General features: G+C 33.8%; 1 protein-coding gene across 1 annotated transcript in view; it reads left to right on the top strand.

Annotated features, from left to right (window-relative positions):
* Window positions 1-18,720, top strand: part of LOC111709792 (uncharacterized) — an 85,400-nt gene that overhangs the window by 45,373 nt on the left and 21,307 nt on the right. Inside the window, exons 28-41 of the mRNA XM_023483698.1 lie at window positions 627-731; window positions 1,695-1,768; window positions 2,306-2,481; window positions 3,632-3,800; window positions 4,179-4,344; window positions 4,889-4,923; window positions 5,201-5,404; window positions 8,458-8,542; window positions 9,407-9,625; window positions 10,188-10,362; window positions 10,509-10,644; window positions 11,111-11,130; window positions 11,695-11,794; window positions 18,231-18,416. Coding sequence (XP_023339466.1) covers window positions 627-731; window positions 1,695-1,768; window positions 2,306-2,481; window positions 3,632-3,800; window positions 4,179-4,344; window positions 4,889-4,923; window positions 5,201-5,404; window positions 8,458-8,542; window positions 9,407-9,625; window positions 10,188-10,362; window positions 10,509-10,644; window positions 11,111-11,130; window positions 11,695-11,794; window positions 18,231-18,416 — 1,850 coding nt within the window. The remainder of the gene's footprint in view (window positions 1-626; window positions 732-1,694; window positions 1,769-2,305; window positions 2,482-3,631; window positions 3,801-4,178; window positions 4,345-4,888; window positions 4,924-5,200; window positions 5,405-8,457; window positions 8,543-9,406; window positions 9,626-10,187; window positions 10,363-10,508; window positions 10,645-11,110; window positions 11,131-11,694; window positions 11,795-18,230; window positions 18,417-18,720) is intronic.

The raw sequence follows: 18,720 nt of genomic DNA, 5'->3' as shown, positions 1-18,720 counted from the left end.
ATGCACATGTGATAAATATCTTTTAAATTAGCTCCTTTGAACATAAATTTTTATTTTATTTATATGAACAAAAACCCGGTATATAAACAGCTGACTTAGCTCAATCGGCTATTAGTTCAATCGATATAGCATTAAAGAGAAAGGTCTGTTTTATATCTTTCCCCCTGTATTAATCCATCTAACTATCTATCTATCTTTATATTTATTCTATTTACCTATCTTTTTATCAGAACAATATTAAAACTTCTTCAAAATTACATTTTCTTATCATCTTGCCTTAATAGAGGGACATGTCCGATTTTCTTAGAAATGTAACTTTAAACCTTATATCTTAGAAACAATTAAGAAGATATCGTGATGTTCTATTTGAAAATATTATTGAAATCTGACTATTCTCTCCCTTTCATAAAGCACCGAAATTGAAAATAATAATTGTGTTTAGATAAAAAAAAATAACTCCATCATTTTTTGCTTAGACAAAGGTTTAAAGGGCGTTGTGAATAGGGCATGCCTCTCTAATAATGAGGGGTTCCTTAAATCATTTCTACAGTCCCTAGTTTTAATCTTCTCTTTTATTTTTCTCTCTATATCCACATTGAACACTATGCTAACATTTCTTTTTTTAGTATTTCAAGAGCTCCTTGAAGACCAGGTTATCCATTGTGTACGTGGAGACGTGGGAGGTTGAGGACCAAGCTCCAGGGATATCCAAGCAGATCAATATAAACAAGGAACCATATCTTCAATCAGACTTTTAAACCAGTTTGTAGGATCCATTTTATTCTCTCAGATCAATTTTTCTGGGAAAAAGAAGATAATTTTCCGATATCTTCTTGGTTCGTATTATATAAATATGTTTTAACTACAGGGATTCGGATTCAGGATCCAGTATAAAAAGGATCCAGAAATCTTAACGTACAAAATTAAATCCTATAGCTGAAAAATTATCTGAAACGGAAAACATGTTTTTTTCGTCTGTAGGAGGCAACTTGAAAGATTATTATTGGTCTCCTCTCTTAGGATTGGAAATAGACTCTGGATTGGTAGTTGAAAGAGAAGGATAGCTGAGGGGTGGGGTGGGAGAAGGAAGGTGGATTAGGATCTAGATAAGTATTTTAGCTCAGGTTGAAAGAGGAGATGAAAACTATCCCCTGAATGCATAATTTCTTGCATAAAGAAGAAATGTTTGAAGCCAAGATGCAAAGTACTGGCGCTGTCGACTCCGATGTTTTATTTAGAAGAGAGAAGAAGAGGAGTGGACTAGGATACAGGAGATAGGGGGGAGTAGAGGAGAAATGGAGTGGGAGAGGAAGAGATGAGAAGATGAGTGAATCAGTAAAATATATAACAAGTGGAAGATTGGAAGGGAGAAGGAGTGGAAGAGTAAAAAAGTGGAGAAGAGTAGGAGAGGCATGGGAGGGAGGAGAGGGAAAAAGTAAAAGAGATGAGGAGAGGAGGGAAGAGGAGTAAAAAAGTTAAAGAGAGGAAGAGTTAAAGAGAAAAAAGGGGAGTGAGGTGGAGGGGAGAAAAGAAAGGAGGAGTGGAGGGAAGACCCCTGTTTCTCCTTGATTTAGCTTATTTTACAACAATCTCTGTCTTGTGAAGAGAAGAGTCTAGAAATCAAGTTTGGAATTGGATTTTAAATAAATGTTGAATAGATACTGAGTTGAAAATGAAAATATGGACATTTCTAGGCAATGGAGGATTTTAGCTCTTATGTAAACCGTCAACTGCAGTATATAGAACGAGATACAACCATGCTCTTCACGTAAGTTTTAATTCTAAAATCAGGAGCTAATACTTTGATGTTTATCCTTTGGAATATGCTTTGACATTTTTTAGAACTTTTGTTTTGACAATTATAAAATGATATTCACTTTTGTTGGATCATTAAGGCTGAAAGGAACCAAAAAATTTCAATTTTATTTGAATGTTTTATTTGAAAATATATTTGTAAATGGTTTGGATGATATATTGTTGACTCAAGTCTGAAGATAATGGTTACAACTCTCTGTATATTTTTGTAAAAATTCAGATTTGTAACAACACAAGTAGTGTTCAGTTTAGCCGGAGGCTAACATTTTGCAGAAACCTTTTTTCCTGATTAGGAGTAAACAAGTGCAAACATATCTTTTCCTGATTAGGAGTAAACAAGTGCAAACATATCTTTTCCTGATTAGGAGTAAACAAGTGCAAACATATCTTTTCCAAGTACAATTCTTATATATCTCACAAACATGTTACCAGGCACTAAATTAAAAAGATTAGGAGAAATAATATCTTTTTAATTTTGCTTTTATTTCAGGGGTCGGATCTACAATACTGGAGAAACTACGACTGCAAGTGTAGGACGGATCTGTACTACAAGATCAGTTGGAATTAGCGTAGATGTAAATCCGTTCGAACCTCACATCCTGGCCAGCAACTTCGCGCATGCTGTAGGACATAACCTTGGCTTCGGACATGATGACCGGCCTTCAGGTAGGGTTTATCATGGTTCAAGGTTTATCAAGATTTAAGGTTTCTCAGTTCCTTTGCATCCAAGTTTTCAATTTTTAAGGTTTAAGATATTTAAGTTTCTTGGTATTTTCAGATGAAACAATTTCCAGGTTTTAGACTTTTTAGATTTCTTGGTGTTTTGCTCTCTAAATTTCCTGCTGTTAAGGTCCTTGTTTCCAGGGTTTCGGGTGCGCTAAATTTTCTAGGCTTCCTTTTTACAGGTTTCTAGATTTCCTTTTTACAGGCTTCTAGGTTTCCTTTTTACAAGTTTTTAGGTTTCCTTTTTACAGGTTTCTAGATTCTCATGTTTCCGAGTATGTAGTTATCCGTGTTTCCCCATATTTTTATTAATTTATATTTGTGATATATACCCCCTCTGGGAGTGTGGGGAACTAGAGTAGGTTGTAGAAAACATCTATTATCTTTTACCATTCTTTAGTTTATCTTTTAGAGTTAACTTAAATCAAATAGTTTATCAAGTACAATCACTGTGATTATCAAGTACAATCACTGTGATTATCAAGTACAATCACTGTGATTATCAAGTACAATTACTGTGATTATCAAATACAAAAGGTGAAAATGAAGAATCTGTAAAGATTCAGTACAGGTTCATACCTGTATTTTAAGTCGCAGGTGACATCACAATTTTCAGTGCAAGACAAGATATTCAATAATCGTCATAAAGGAATTGAGATTTCCTAGTCCCTATATCTTTTCATCCCAATATCCCAATGTTGTAGACCTTAGATATTTCAAACTATGCATTCTGTTAGATGTACTCAGTGTACAAAGTACGCAGAAAACTAGAAAGAAAATGTTTTCTCTGTACAAAGTATTTTCACAGAACAAAGTACAAAAAATGCCAGGATAAACATTGAAGGGTTAATCCATTTCTTCCAGTATTAGAACGGGGAATAGTCTCACCTTGAACCTTTCTCTGGGTACTTGGTCTACTTGGTCTCAACCGTATAACTCTACAGATAGAGTGCAAAAACGCACAATGGATTTTTTTTAGCTTAAAAGTAGTGACTGGCTAGGTATGGTACTTGAACTGAGAGAAGTAATCAGATATCCTTGTATGAATGCATGTTTGTATCAATGGAATGTTTTTTATTTAATTTTATTTCAGCTGCTGCAATAGATCCATGTAGTTGTTCCGACTGGCACGGTTGCATCATGAGATCAACAGTTAGTGGAGAGGACGGAATCCAACCCTACAAGTTCTCAGGGTGCAGTGTTGACCAGTTTCAAAAGTGGATGGATCAGGGGTCTGCACTCTGTTTGCTCAACCGGCCTAGGAACAGAACAAATTTTATCAAATAAATTTATATTTTTCTTTTTTCATTTTCCTAGGTTTCTTTTGAACAGATTCAGGCCGGCAAGTGGGAGACAAACAGAGTTGTTATTCCAATATAGACATCTCTTTCTTCTATCTCTTGTTTTTACCCAACCCTAAACCTTTATCCAAACTGTAAAAGTATAATCTGCTGAACCTCGCAAACATAAATCTATCTCAAATTCTTCAATCAACGTTTATTTAAACAGAAAAGGATATTTTTAATCTTGATCGTTACATCCCCGTTATCTAGTCTAGACCTAGACTCTTCTCCGTTCTTATCTCCGGGTTTATATCTAATCAAGGGAAACTAATTGAATAAGATTTGTTATTGTTGCAGTGAGATTACCACTGGACAGTGTGGGAATGGTATCCTAGATGATGGAGAGGATTGTGATTGTGGATCTGATACAACATGTGAAAGTAATCCTTGTTGTAGCAGTTATACCTGCAGGTTGAGAATAGATGCTGAGTGCTCCTCAGGTCCTTGTTGTGATAACTGTAAGGTAATTATTCAACAGACAATTGTTTCTTTTCACTAGAAGGGGTTTCATTTTCTGGAGATGGACGGAAAAGGGAGTGGGCGCGGGGAGACGAACGGAAAAGGGAGGGGGCGGGGGGAGATGGACGTATTGAGGGGGCGAGGAAAAATGGGTGATTTTTCTTGTAAATGATTGTTACAAATTTAGAATACCCGGATTAAAAGTTGAATCTTTATGAAATGAGTTAATTAGACAGTCTAGCAGTGCTCTTGTTTGATATTATTATTATTATGTGTCTACTTTATAACCTCGTATTTCACTCTGAATTCTATAGAAATTGCAATATTTTACAGAATATTAATTATTAACTATTCTCAAATACATTGTAACAAGCATCAGTGTATTCGCTTTAAGATCATACAATGCAAATATCATCAGATTAATTACATGCAAGAATAGCTGCCAAACCAGTCATCCTATTTCATACAACTCCCTTTCCCTTCTACTTCGTACTATCCCTCCCCCCTGATTCCAAATATACATACACGTTAAAAAAAAATCCCCCTAGTGCGTGTTTCTCATCCTGCAATCCTCTCTATTGAGGTATGTTTCTTGTCTCCTTTCAGTCCTGACCTAATTCCAATATTATTTCTAGTTGGAACAATTTCTTGAATAAGGTTCTAGAGTTCTCTACCTTTCAAGTTATATATTCTACAAACTTATTTAAAATTTATAAATTCTGGAGAAAAAAACTTGTTAATGGTATCGTTTATGTTGCTTTTTATTTTATTAGTTTTAGCTACTGCAGCATTTGCCGCACTATAGGAACTTTCTTAACTCTTCACAAAGGTTGAATTCTCGATGAGTTTATATTTATGAGAACAAATATACTGTTTAGTGGGGAGTGTCCGACTATGGAGGATCAGTGCACCTTGTTGTGGGGGCACAATGCTATCCCTAGCCCCCAGGAATGCTTTAATACCTACAACGTGAAGGGGAATCAGCAGGGGAACTGCGGGCAGAACAAGTTTAAATACTCAAGGAATGAGGAGGCAGAGACAGAGTACAGAAAATGTAGTTTAAGGTAATTTTAGATAGTTTTGTGTAGTGAATCTTAGAATCAAGAATTTATCTCCATCTTAAGCAGACTTAGACGGATTAATTTTATTCTTCTTTGATATCCCGTGAGGGATGCATTATAAGGTTTTTTTGTATATCATAAAGTCTTAATCAGAAAAACCCGGATTTTATTTACAGTTGATAAGACGATAATCTAATTGGATAGTGGATACTCTACTGTACAATTTAGATAGCTCACTGTGAATTGGATATATTACAGCTTATTGGATGGTTTACTGTACAATTTAGATAGCTCACTGTGAATTGGATATATTACAGCTTATTGGATAGTTTACTGTACATTGGATATTTTACTGTACTCTGAATATTAGATTATCTACTTCTTATATAGCAACTCTGAATATTTAACTATCTACACTGATTATCTAACTATCTACTATAAATATTTAACTATCCACTCTGAATATCTAACTATCTACTCTGAATATCTAATTATCTACTATTACTATCTACTAAAAATATCTGACTATCTACTCTAAATATCTAACTAGAACTATCTACTATAAATATCTAACTATCTACTCTAAATATCTAAATATCAAATGCATGAAAATAACTGTGTATAGTTATGTATGATGCAGTGTATTTAAATACTCTATGGAGACTATGGATACTTGTATACGGTATATTGTATATGATAAACAACTGCAGTATAATGCCTTTTATCCGTGTTAAAAACAATTTTCCTTGAAAAATTGTATATTTTCTATACCGCAATGCCTCATTTACTTCCACAAAGCGTAAATATATTTAGGAAAAAATTGGTATATAATTTTAAAAATCGATAATATGGCCAAAACCTCCCACTCAACCTGCTCAGCTGGATACCCTCTGCTTTATTATGATTGATAGCGTGAAGCAAGGTATTAATGCAAGGAAAGTGATTTCAGAGGTGTTCGCATTTTATGTACTGCAGTGTTCTGTCTTTGGGCGGAAAAGTAAACACAAGACAGATGTCACACCCTGACATGGAATCCATTTTCAGAAAAATAATCTATGAAATATTCTGGTCATATTATTATATTATGTGAATTATCAAAATATTCAAAATTGAATGCTGTTATGCTTCTCAGATACTAGACGAACTGATGCATCTATTCTTGTTTACAAATTCCGCCCAGAGAGAGCTGGTTTCAATATGTACGCAGATAATACACGACCGCAATTAACTAAATTAGTATATACTGTATACTGTACACTGTACACTGTACTAGACAGGGACATGATATAACCAGGTGTTTGTGTACGGGGAAGAAGGGGGGGCGAAGAAAAACCTGCACACAATTTTTTTTTCTTTTTATAATTTTGTGATTGCTATACAATTATTCTTATTATTTTGTATTTGACTTTAACTTAAATTTGACGTTTTGTAGTAAGCTTGAATTTCGGCCAAACATCGAAAGAATTTGTAAAATGACGTCTTCAAAAATGTTGAATGGGTTTTGACTATTTATTATACCTAAATCTCAGTAATTGTAAAAATGAATAAATAACCATGAAATTTGCGGGAACAGATTTAAAGAGCTTAATATAATTATTCAATTAAATACTTAATATCTGCAGCATTCTATTGTCCGTAGGTTTAGAAAACGACATTTTATAAATTCTTTCGGTGTCTCCGAAGTTTTGATTTAAACTGCAGTAGTAGTAAATTTGTATTAACTTATTATCAAAACTGGTAAACATTTCTATTGTTCACATTAAAAATTGTTTAAAGTTAATTATCAAATTCTATCTCAATTTTTTGTTGGTTTTCTAGGAAACTGCTAAATAAAATAAAAAACTTTACTGACCTACTGATAACTGTATTATCTTTGAAAAATTTATATGTTGATATGTTGATCCTACATTGGGAGGGGGCGGTCCCCGGTATGGATCGCAGGGGGCAGCCACCAAGTTACCCCCTTCCCCTATAAGGTCCTGGTGCTAGATATAGATTAATAGAAAAATATAAGTGAATGTTTAGACAATAGAAGAGCTAGAATGTATTCTCCTGTTATCCCCTCCAACCTTTATAGATTCCCAATATTCCTAGATGAAAAATTACCCGTCCCTATTCTTATTTGAATTGAGAGGAAGAATAAGTAATTCTAATCTATTTCAGACAAGTATAGAGAAATATATATAGTTTAAGATTAGATGGGTTTCTACACAAATAATGGATTTTACGTAGATTTTATTTTTAATAAATAGGGGTTAAGGGGAGTGTTCGTGGAAATAATCATATGACCCTTCATTTTAGAGAAGCATGCCCGATGCTCAACGTGACCAACCACCGTCTGGGTAACAAGGAGAAAGATATCATCGGTTTTTCCATAAAAAGTCTTAAATTCTCACAACTTTACTCAATTTCTCTGCAGCAAGATAGAAGATCTATTGTTTTCAGCTAGAAAAATATGGATTTCTCATTTAGACCCTGGTTTAATAACGGGTCTCTTAGTGAACCAAGTTTTAAGAATTTCCGGCGGCAGTTTTTCAGATTAATTAAGTCTTGTTACTTTTTAACAAGTTAATAATCCTCCAATGTTTTGAAACTGTCCTTTTAAGTCTCTCCATGGAAAAGCTAATGTTGCCTTGTTCACCTATTTATTACAATTTAGCCTAGGAATTTTTAGGAAAATTATACACCAGTATAAAGTTTAGAAAAATAATATCCCGACATGTATGTTTTACAAAATTATATCCCTGTATTAAGTTAAAAAATTTATATCCCAGTATAAAGTTAAAAAAAAATTATATCCCTATATAAAGCTTAGAATGGAAAAGTGATATTCACATCCCACCTTTTCTTTTAATCAAAAAACGTGAATCATGTTCAATATTCAAATTTCTCCGAATAACTTAGTAATAATATCTTCAAATCTTCAGCAAGATTTGAAAATATTAAACTAAGTTTTCAATAATAATTATTTTGTATGCCTTTATTACACTTTAAAAATATTTTCTGCTTCATAATTTTTATAAATTTTCAAAAATGATTAAGAGAGATTATTTCAGTGATGTGAACTGCGGCACAATTCACTGTATGAAAGGACAAGGGAAACCAATAATAGAAGGAGATGTAACTCATATCAACTCACAGGTATATATTTACCCTCAAACATACTCCAACCCCAACCCTGATCAAAAAAAATTTAAAAATATTAACTCTGTTATATCGAAAATATTAACTCTGCTGAACGAGAAGAAAATAAACTGTCGAAATAAAAAAGATTTGCCTGGGAAAAATGTCAATATTTGTGAACTGAGTTTTTGCCGTAAACTCAAATTGTCTAAACCCTATTGATCTTTTCATCTGATGATGTGGATTTTTTTATCCAACATAATTCATTGTTTAAAATAGGTGAGGTCTACAATATGGGTGGCAAAGATTAGGGATTTAAGAATCAGTGTATAATATTAAAAATCCGCTAAAAGGAATTGAGTCTTTGCCACAAACTCTGATTTTCTAATCACTATATCTTTGGAACCAAATGTTGCAGACCTTATATATTTCAAGCTATGAATTCTGTTAGATCAAATAATCTGAGTTTGAAATATCAAAGGTTTACAACATGAAGTTCTACAGACATTGGGGTTTAAATATTTATTTTGTTCCAAGAACTCAATTCCTTTGTGTTTATTGGAGCAAACAACAACTTTGCTTATCATTCTAAGATGTCTCTGTGTTAGGGCCATAATGATACTTTCCTTTTTTTGGAAATTTTCTGTAAATATGTGAAGCAATACCATATATTTACATTGTTCGTCGAGATATCTTGCACTTAAATATACTATATACTAAAGAGCTTGGTATATACTATAAATATTCTAATCTCCTGGAGAAAATCAAGACGTAAATTCGTTAATTGATTTGAAATATTTTTTTTTATGTATCTGTCCCTTTTGGTTCCAAAATAATTCTTAGAACATAAAAATTGGAAAACTTTCATGTTTCTATTTTCAGAGTTACGTAAACAAACAACAGCTGGAGTGCAAAGTGATGTCTGGAAGCCTAGGTCCGGGTTTCCAGGATATGGGATTGGTCCAGGACGGAGCTAAGTGTGGAGAGGAGAAGATCTGCATGAATAGAACCTGTATATCTCTGGGTCTATTCAAAGATTTTGGTAACTGTCCTAAGAGCAGTGTTGGGAACGGATCAGTCATGGAATGCGGGGGAAAGGGGGTAAGGTTTTTTGATCATCAAAAAAGTTAGTTTAAAGTTAAAATCTCCTTTGATTGAATAACTTTATATATTATGAATTGGGTCTGTGTTGACTATTACAAGTTTGTTCTTCTCCTCCCCTTCTTCTCTTTAATCTTCTAATTGAATATTCATCTTTTAAAGGGAGAGTTGAGAGTTCCGTATTGTATTGTTTTCAGGATTCATTCAAAATATCCCTCCAGAATGGACAATCCAGGAGGATTTTTAAGATTTGCGCTCTTGCTGAACAATTATCCACGTCAAAACGACTCATAGATCTTAAATGAATTCTGAAAAATTCCTCTATAATACTGCACTCTCGGCTCACCTATCAAGTCTAGCCAGTTTCTCCCTTTAAACAGATTCAGGTTCACATTGATTATTGACTTAGTTTATTATTTTTTTCTCCAAAATTAGTTATCTGGAAACATCTATCTATCTATCAGAAACTGTTATTTTTGTGTTTTCAATAGTCCTCAAAATATGTTCCCTTGGAGTTTAATCTATTTTCTGAACTGTAATTATATTTCCTTCTGTTTCCTAGGTGTGCTCCAATATGGCAACCTGTATCTGTTTTGCTGGTTGGACAGGGAAGGATTGCTCCGAGAAAGCTGAAAGCTGGCATACAACCCTGATTCCACCTTACAAGGATCCTAGAGACGCTTTTACATTTCCACCAGGAGAGGATCCGGGACCCACTAAATCTCACACTCATGTCTGTAAGTGATTTTATAAATACTTTTTCTCTTTAAACCCCCCAAAAGTAGGATTAATATTACAAGCCTTGAAACCTTTCCATACATTTTTCAATTTGGAGAGTTATCCAAACTATCTAAAATTGTCCCTTTTACTAAATTTAATATAGCGAACTCCGCTCAACCTGGGAGACAGACCCATCTAGTGGACACTGCTGAGTCTAACACTGTGTTCTTGGTGGTGGTTTTGATACTTGGAGTAGCTCTTATATTCATATGCTTCGCGCTGGTCGCAGTTTGCTATAGGTAGAGTTTAATGTCGGTCAATAATCGGTTGGTGTTTTTGCTTAATTAATCAGCTGGTGTTTCTGTGCTGTGCCTGACTAATCAGTTGTAGTACTGTACTGTGCCAAATGGATCAGTTGTTGTACTGTACTGCTCTGGAGAACTAATGGTTGTGGTGTTTTTAACTATAAGAACTGTGCATGAACTCATCTGTATTGTGCTAAGGGTTTATTGGAATATATCAATGGGAAGCAAAATCAAAATGCAAGGGGAGGAAATCAGGATCATTTAATCTTTCAACGCAAAAAAAAAAAAAATGCAATTAAGGTTAATTTAAGAGATTGATATTTATGATAGTCAAAATATGTTCTCAATGAAACTAATATGATGATTTAAAGATAATAATAATTAAGAATTTAAAAACAAGACGGGCGCCATTTTATAGTTTCCCGAGATACGCGTCTGAAAACATTAAGCTGTCTGTAAGGACTAATAGAAAAGATTCACGTTTAGTTGAAGAAGTTTAAACATTTACAAATACATATCCGCGGTTGAAAGGGACAATTTTCTGTCAGAAAACAATTAAAGTGTTCGGCATGTAAATACTTATTAATGATATGACCTGTCACCAAGGATGTGTCCGGGAGGGGAGGGAGGACAGGACAGGTTCGGATAATTAATTAAGTAATTAACCTTCTTCAGACAGTTTACCAATCCCTACAACTAATATGTACGCAATCAATAATCCCCTTTTCCAACTAACATTGTTTTCTTATTTTCTCCTCCGGCCCCTCTTTCTCTTATAAGTTTCCCCTCCCTTTACTATACCGTAACAGATTTCATTCCCGTCCCTTCCCTCCCCTTAGCAGGTCTCATTTCCCTCCCTGCCTAATCCTTAGCAGGTCTCATTTCCCTCCCCGCCTCCCCTTAACAGGTCTCATTCCCTCCCTGACCTCTCCTTATCAGAGCTGGGAACTTTAGAATGGTGGATATCGGGATTAATGCTTGATCCACTCTTTTTCTTAATCTCGAGTGGCTGGAGGACTGCATGAATTGTGCATGTTTGTGTAGTAAAAGAGAGCGACAGCGACACTATCATGATGGTGATAGTTCTGGTGGTTGGTGTAGGAGGGATCTTTATTCTCTTCGCTATACTTGCACTCTGCTACAGGTAACAAGCATCCTTTGTTATACATTTTTATAAAACCCTAGCTGAAGTGCCCGGCGTTGCCCGTGGAACTTTTTTTAAATTTTGAATCTTTTTTAGCATATATGTTACTCCCCGGGTACCGATGGGTTCCCTCAAAAAATGTCAGCCCATTCGGTTCAGCCGTTTGGTCAGCTACAGCTAACATATAAATATACAAATATGTATATATACTTATATATGTATATACTAGGCTTTTAGGGCGCTTCCCTGGCTTTGATGAGTAAACTAAGGTTTTATTAATTCGTTACGTACATTTTACATTTTTTCTCTTTTAACTGCTTGTCTTTGGATTTAATAGAAGAAGAAAAATTATAACTTTTTTGACTTTTTGTCAGTAAATGGCTTTTTATCGTTTATTGGTAAACGTTATGTTTAGTTTACATTACGTTATTGTTTACATTCCACCAAAAAATATAAATAAACTTGTTTTTTCCAAGCATAATGTTCCACACTTTTGGCTTGGACAAAACTTTGTTAAAATTTTCATGACTCCATTTCTAAAAAATGAAAAATATAATATTTTATTAAAATATAAAAATGTTGAATGAAATTGTAGAACTCATTAAATAGAGTAATACGTCACAAAGATATTATTAGATTTTAATTTAATTTTTACTAAAAATAGCCCAAACACTTTTTACGTCTTCTTTTCTAATTATTTTCATTCATATTTTCGCCTGCAGAGAAGATTCATTTTCAAGAAATAAAAATGAATATTTTTTAGCTGAATAACAAATTTTGGTAATTGCACTTAACGATATACTTAACGTACTCCATGTCATACTTATAAATATTCTTTATTATTGTTTTATTTATTCAGGTCTATTGTAGTTTACAAAAACCTGTCATTATGTTTGAGGTTAGTTATCAGAAAACAGGAGAATGCAAGCCCCCCCCCCCTCTCCCCTGTTTTTAGCCAGAATAAAGTCCTAGACTGGGCTTGCCTGAATTGCATCTATCAAGCCTCATTTCTCCGCGAAATATGAACTATGCTTTGCCTGAGTAAGATTGGAAGGTATGGGTGACGCCAAGGAAAATCTTCAAGAACTAGTTTTTTGTAAAGATAAACACGTTTGGTGGCAAGGAACTCCAGATTCCACTGTACCATATCACCCTACCCTTCACGGTTACATTATTATGCTTGAGAATATGGAGCTTGTCGTCCTGTATTGTATAACCTGGACTTCAGTATGAAAGACTCTGTACTCCGTACAGTGTACACAGTGTGTACAATTTGCACAGAGTACAGTGCACCATTGATCTGTAAATACAGTACTGTGTTCTAGGATCTGTACATACAGTTCAGTGCACTAGGATCTGTACATAAAGTTCAGTGCACTAGGATCTGTACATAAAGTTCAGTGCATTAGGATCTGTACATAAAGTTCAGTGCAATAGGATATGTACATAAAATGTCAGTGCACTAGGATCTGTATATACAGTTCAGTGCACTTGGATCTGTACATAAATTTCAGTGCGCTAGGATCTGTACATACAGTTCAGTGCACTAGGATCTGTGCATTAAGTTCAGTGCACTAGGATCTGTACGTACAGTTCAGTGCACTAGGATCTGTACATACAGTTCAGTGCACTAGGATCTGTACATAAAGTTCAGTGCACTAGGATCTGTACATACAGTTCAGTGCACTATGATCTGTACATACAGTTCAGTGCACTAGGATCTGTACATAAAGTTTAGTCCACTATGATATGTATTTACAGCACAGTGCACAAGGGTATCTACATAAAGTGCAGTGCACTAGCATCTGTACATACAATATAGTGCACTAGGACCAATACATACAGTACAGTGGACTAGGGTCTGCACATAAAATTACAGTGCTGTATGATCTGTAGATTCAGTGCAGTGCACTAGGATCGGTACATATTTCGTCGGCATGTTGTTCTCATGTTACATTGCAAGTTTTTGTGTTGTAACAAATGTATCATTTACTCTCAGACGCCCTCAGGTTTATCATTGAATCCCTCGGGGGTTTAAATTTCCATTGGTTTTAATTTGTCTGAGAGTAAATGACATTCCTTTGTAAAAAGCTGGTTTTCACCTGTGCAAGCATAAATAAAAATTTTAATTGAAACCCGGCGGGATTTTTCATTAAACACTGCATTGAAAAAATCTTTGAAATGTGTGCGGATTTTTTTCACAAAATTCACAAATTCCAATTTTTAATCAGTACAAGGTTCATCAGCAGCAGAAGCAGCCTGCGGAAAAGGAAGCTAGTTTCTAGAAAATGTTGACAAACCAATTGCAAGACATTTAAGATCGTCCAAGAGATATCTAAAATTCTCTATGAAGCTGGATCATGAGAAAATGAAAATCAAGAGCTGGAGGAATGGTTTTTACGGCGAGGAAAAATGTCTCCACTGAGGAAGTCAAACTAAAAGGCATAAGAAGCCAAAGTTTTGCGTACACCTTTTGTTTGCTGTTGACATATTCGATCTGGTTACAAAGTTATTAGATATTGTTCCTTACAAAAACATGCTTTTTTTTTGGTTTTAACTCTTATAACACACCCTTTTTTAAATATTAAATCAGGTTGCTTATAGATATGTGGATGACTAGCTTTTGTTTTCACTTTTTTGTGAAGGGCCTTCCAACGTTATATAGAACAGCCCTGTAGCTAAAAACAAATAATTCCCCCCCCCCACCCCACCCTTCAATTCGCCCTAGCCTAAAAAATAAATTGTTGTAGGTTTTTGAATTTTAATGGTGTAAACAATTGATATTCTTATATTTGTATAGTGGTTTTAAGAGAAAAAAAGCAGGACGGGAAAGTTTAATAATGTTGCCTAGAATGGGATCAATTTTTGACTGTAATGTTTGCGAGAGAACAGTTGTAAAGCCATTGGAAACCTGGTGGGATTCAATGGAAACTTTCTTATTTAAATCAAATGAAAAGATTTTAGAGTATAGCGGGATTCAATGAAAATTATTGCATACCAAAAAACCAGCTTTTCATAAAGAAATGAATTTTGTTGTCAGTATTTTAGTTAACTGCTTGATAAAACTGCAACCAAGATCTTGTACGTGAATTTTAACAATGTATACCAAAGCTGTAAAAATGTACAGTCATAATCAGAAAGACCCGGAATTTATTGAGAGTTCACTTTACAGTGACTTAACATAAATATCTGAGGCAATTTAAGAAGACCAAAAAAGGCAGACGGCATTTTGGAAATAGCAGGATTAGGGCTATTTGTGATTATCGTTTCATCAAACATATTTGTAAAATTAGATTGTGAAATCTTCTGATTAATTGTAAATTAAGTTCGGGTCTTTCTGATTAGGACTGTATACCACAGCTATAACAACGTATACCAAAGCTGTAACAATATAAATCAAAGGTGTAGCAATGTATACCAAAGCTGTAACGAGGTATACCAAAGCTGTAACAACGTATATCAAAGGTGTAACAACGTATATCAAAGGTGTAACAACATATATCAAAGGTGTAACAAAGTACATAAAAAGCATAACACTGTATATTAAAGCTGTAACAATGTATACAAAAGCTGTACAATGTTTACAATAACGTTAAAAAGTAAATGAAATCCGTCCAATCAGCGAATTAAAATGTTTCCAGTTACACCAAAACTTTTAAAAGTTAGCGTAACGTATATTACAAAAAGTATTACAGCTAGAGACAGCTTTAATTAAACTTTTAAAGTTTAAAACTGATTAAAAAAATGTACATCTTAACGTACTGTTTATTAAACTTGTTTTAACGTTAACAAACTATAAAACGTTCATGAAACTATTAAGAACCTTTCCTTAAGTTTTTGCATCTTGAAAGTTTTCTGCACCTGTAAATTGTATACTGTAAGCTTGAAAGGTTTCTGCACCTGTAAACTGTAAACTGTATACTGTAAACTGTAAACTGTAAACTGTAAACCGTAAACTGTAAGCTTGAAATATCGGGTTCTGAATGGCTAACACTTATTTCAAGTGCAGGATATTGGAAAAAAATTGGTTTTCTTTTTAGATTTAAAGCATTTAATTCTTCACAAACATGAGGTTCTTTCTTTTAGTTTAAAATTGGAATAAATTTGGGTCAAAAAAATCAATTTTATTGAAAAGAAGTTCAATTACTATTTGATTGGTTGTTAAGTAGAGTTTCCTATTTTTTCCGGTTCAATTTAGTTCCGGTAAAGGCCATTATAAATTTGTGGAAATTAAGTGAAGGGTGGAACCTTGCTTGACTGAATAAAGAATACATCAATCTCTCAGATACTACATAGAGCTAAAGGTATGACATGCTGAAAAAAATTTACGGGACAATCATTCCGTATCTATTCCTTGGAATAATCGTCCCGTAAACTTTTTTTCAGCTATGTGGAGTACCTTGGGGGCAGATTATTAAACAATAATAAAATAAGAGATCGATGAATAGGCTTTAACCCTTTTCCCCATGACTCCATATATTTATAAAATGAATGTAGGACGGACAAAACAGTTAAAATAAACCCCTTCAAGTTTCAACATATAACATTTGTCAGGATTATACTCAGTTCCACGTGAAACATGTTGAATAATCCCTTTAATATTCCAGGATTGGCATGTTCTATCTGAACCTTGACCAATTTATTTCCTAGTTTCCTTTTATATCTCGGAGCTAATTCAGTCTTATGTCTTCTCCAACATCAAGGCTAGGTTTCTCTTGAGTTTAAAGTAATTTTAAATCTCTTTTGTCATCTTAAAACTGGTCTTTGCTCCCTCTTAATTTTCTTTCGAACTTTAGTCATCCTTAATCATGCTAATTGCTTCTCTAGACATCCTAAACCTATCTCTAGTCACCGCAAACCTAGCTCTAGACATTTTGAGCCTATATCTAGATATTAGTAGACATTGTGTACCTATCTTTCACAAAACCTATTTGAAAACATACAAAACCTATCTGTGGTAATCTAAACCTATCTCTAGATATCAGATATCCTGTACTTTACCTATCTTTAGTCACCCAAAACCGTTCTCTAGTCATCCTACCCCTATCTCTAGACATTCTAAACCTATCTCTAGACATCATAAACCTATTTCTAGACATCATTAACCTATATCTAGAAATTTTAATCCTATCTATAGACATCCTAAACCTATCTCTTGTCATCCTAAACCTGTTTTTAGATAGTAGACATATTTTACTTATCTTTTGTTACCCCAAACTATATCTAGACATTTTAAAACTTATTTATAGACATCCTAAACCTATCTCTAGACATCCAAACCCTTCTCTAGACATTCTAAACGTACGGCTAGTCACCCTAAACCTATCCCTAGACATGTATGCCTATTGCTAGACATTTATACTTATTTCTAGACATTTATACCTATTTCTAGATATTCTAGAACTATTTCATGGATGAGTATTGACTATTAAGTATCTAGGGAAACCACTTCCCTGTCCTCTAATAAATCTTCTAGTTCTGAAAATAGATAATATGTTCCAGGATAAGCCTGCAAGTATGAGATGGTGTCAGAATATAATTCTACCTCAATCCAATCCTTCCCTTACCCTGGGTCTTATACTTCTAGCTTTGTACATATCTGTTCAATTCTAGTTTAGAATTGGTCTTGAAAGAAATCCGTTCTCCTAAAGAATTCTAATTCGATAAAAAAATCCATTTTAAAAAGATTAGCGATTTTGGAACTAACCAACAAATCCTAATTTATATTTGTGATTGCAAAGATATTCTACAATATTTTACATTTGTGGTTTTTGAACTAATCAATTAAAGACTGTTGTTTTCATGATTGATTTGAACATCCCGGTTCAGAATGTTTTATAAATGTGGTTTTTAAACTAATCAATTTTATTTTAAACTTTTTTTTAAAATATGGGGTAAAACTCAGAATGATGTAAGATACATGAACAAATCATTCTTGTCAATAAAAAAACATGCATTATGGTATCTTAAATCTTTATTTAGTTAAAGGGAGCGTTCACAAAAAATCAAATCGGGTGTATGAATGATCAAATTGTAAATTTTATTTCTATCCGATGATTCTGACACGAACCTATACCTCATTAAAAGTTAGATAAGTGTCAGCAAGGTCCCGTAGAGAAGCTGGTTGTCTGGAGCATTATATGGTGCCCAAAGAAATAATTATATCATTTTTTACAGAATCATTGAAAATTGCTTAATCATGGTTTCTAAAAATATTATAAATTTTCCTAAGGAAAAAAAAACAAGAATATATTTCTCATTATTTTTTCTCAGACGAAGATTTCAAGGCATGCACATCTTGAAATAGAGGGTCTAATGTCTTCAGTCTTTTTTCAGTTGTAAAATAATATACTTTAAGTATTTAAATACAATTATTTTACTTTGCACATAAGGAATATATTTAATATAGATAACTAATAAATTAATTATTGTTTAGGAGAAAGTCTGCCCTGCCTAAGTATGATCCACCGTACCTGAAACGTCCTATCATCCCTGGGAAGGGATACAGTCATCCTAACTCCCCTCACCCGTCTCAGCATATACCCCCCCTGGAGCAGACAAACCTGGATGAAAATAAGAAAATGATGAGCTTTACTCCAACCCCAACCTACAGATCAGTCGAGTAAGTCGGTTTCATAATAAATATCTTTATCCTCTCCTCCCCAAACTTCTAAATGTTTCGTTCTCTTCAATATTTCTTTTCATTATTATTCTTGTAAATCTTTCTGATTGCACACTGTACAAAATAACAAGTCCTATCCGAATCCTAAACTTTTTTCATTCTTTATTCTAATTTCTCATCATTGTTTAGTTCCTTTCACTAGCTCATGTTTCTTTTGCGTAAACTCAATCATAATCGTTCTATTGCTTTTGAACTTTCACTTTGTACTATTTCTTAAAAGGAGTGACCGGCAATGTATGGTAGT

The sequence above is a fragment of the Eurytemora carolleeae genome, unplaced genomic scaffold (genome assembly GCF_000591075.1).
Source record: "Eurytemora carolleeae unplaced genomic scaffold, Eaff_2.0 scaffold174, whole genome shotgun sequence".
Lineage (NCBI taxonomy): Eukaryota > Metazoa > Arthropoda > Copepoda > Calanoida > Temoridae > Eurytemora > Eurytemora carolleeae.
Note: the sequence above shows the minus strand (reverse complement) of the source record. Positions and strands in the feature narration are given on the sequence as shown.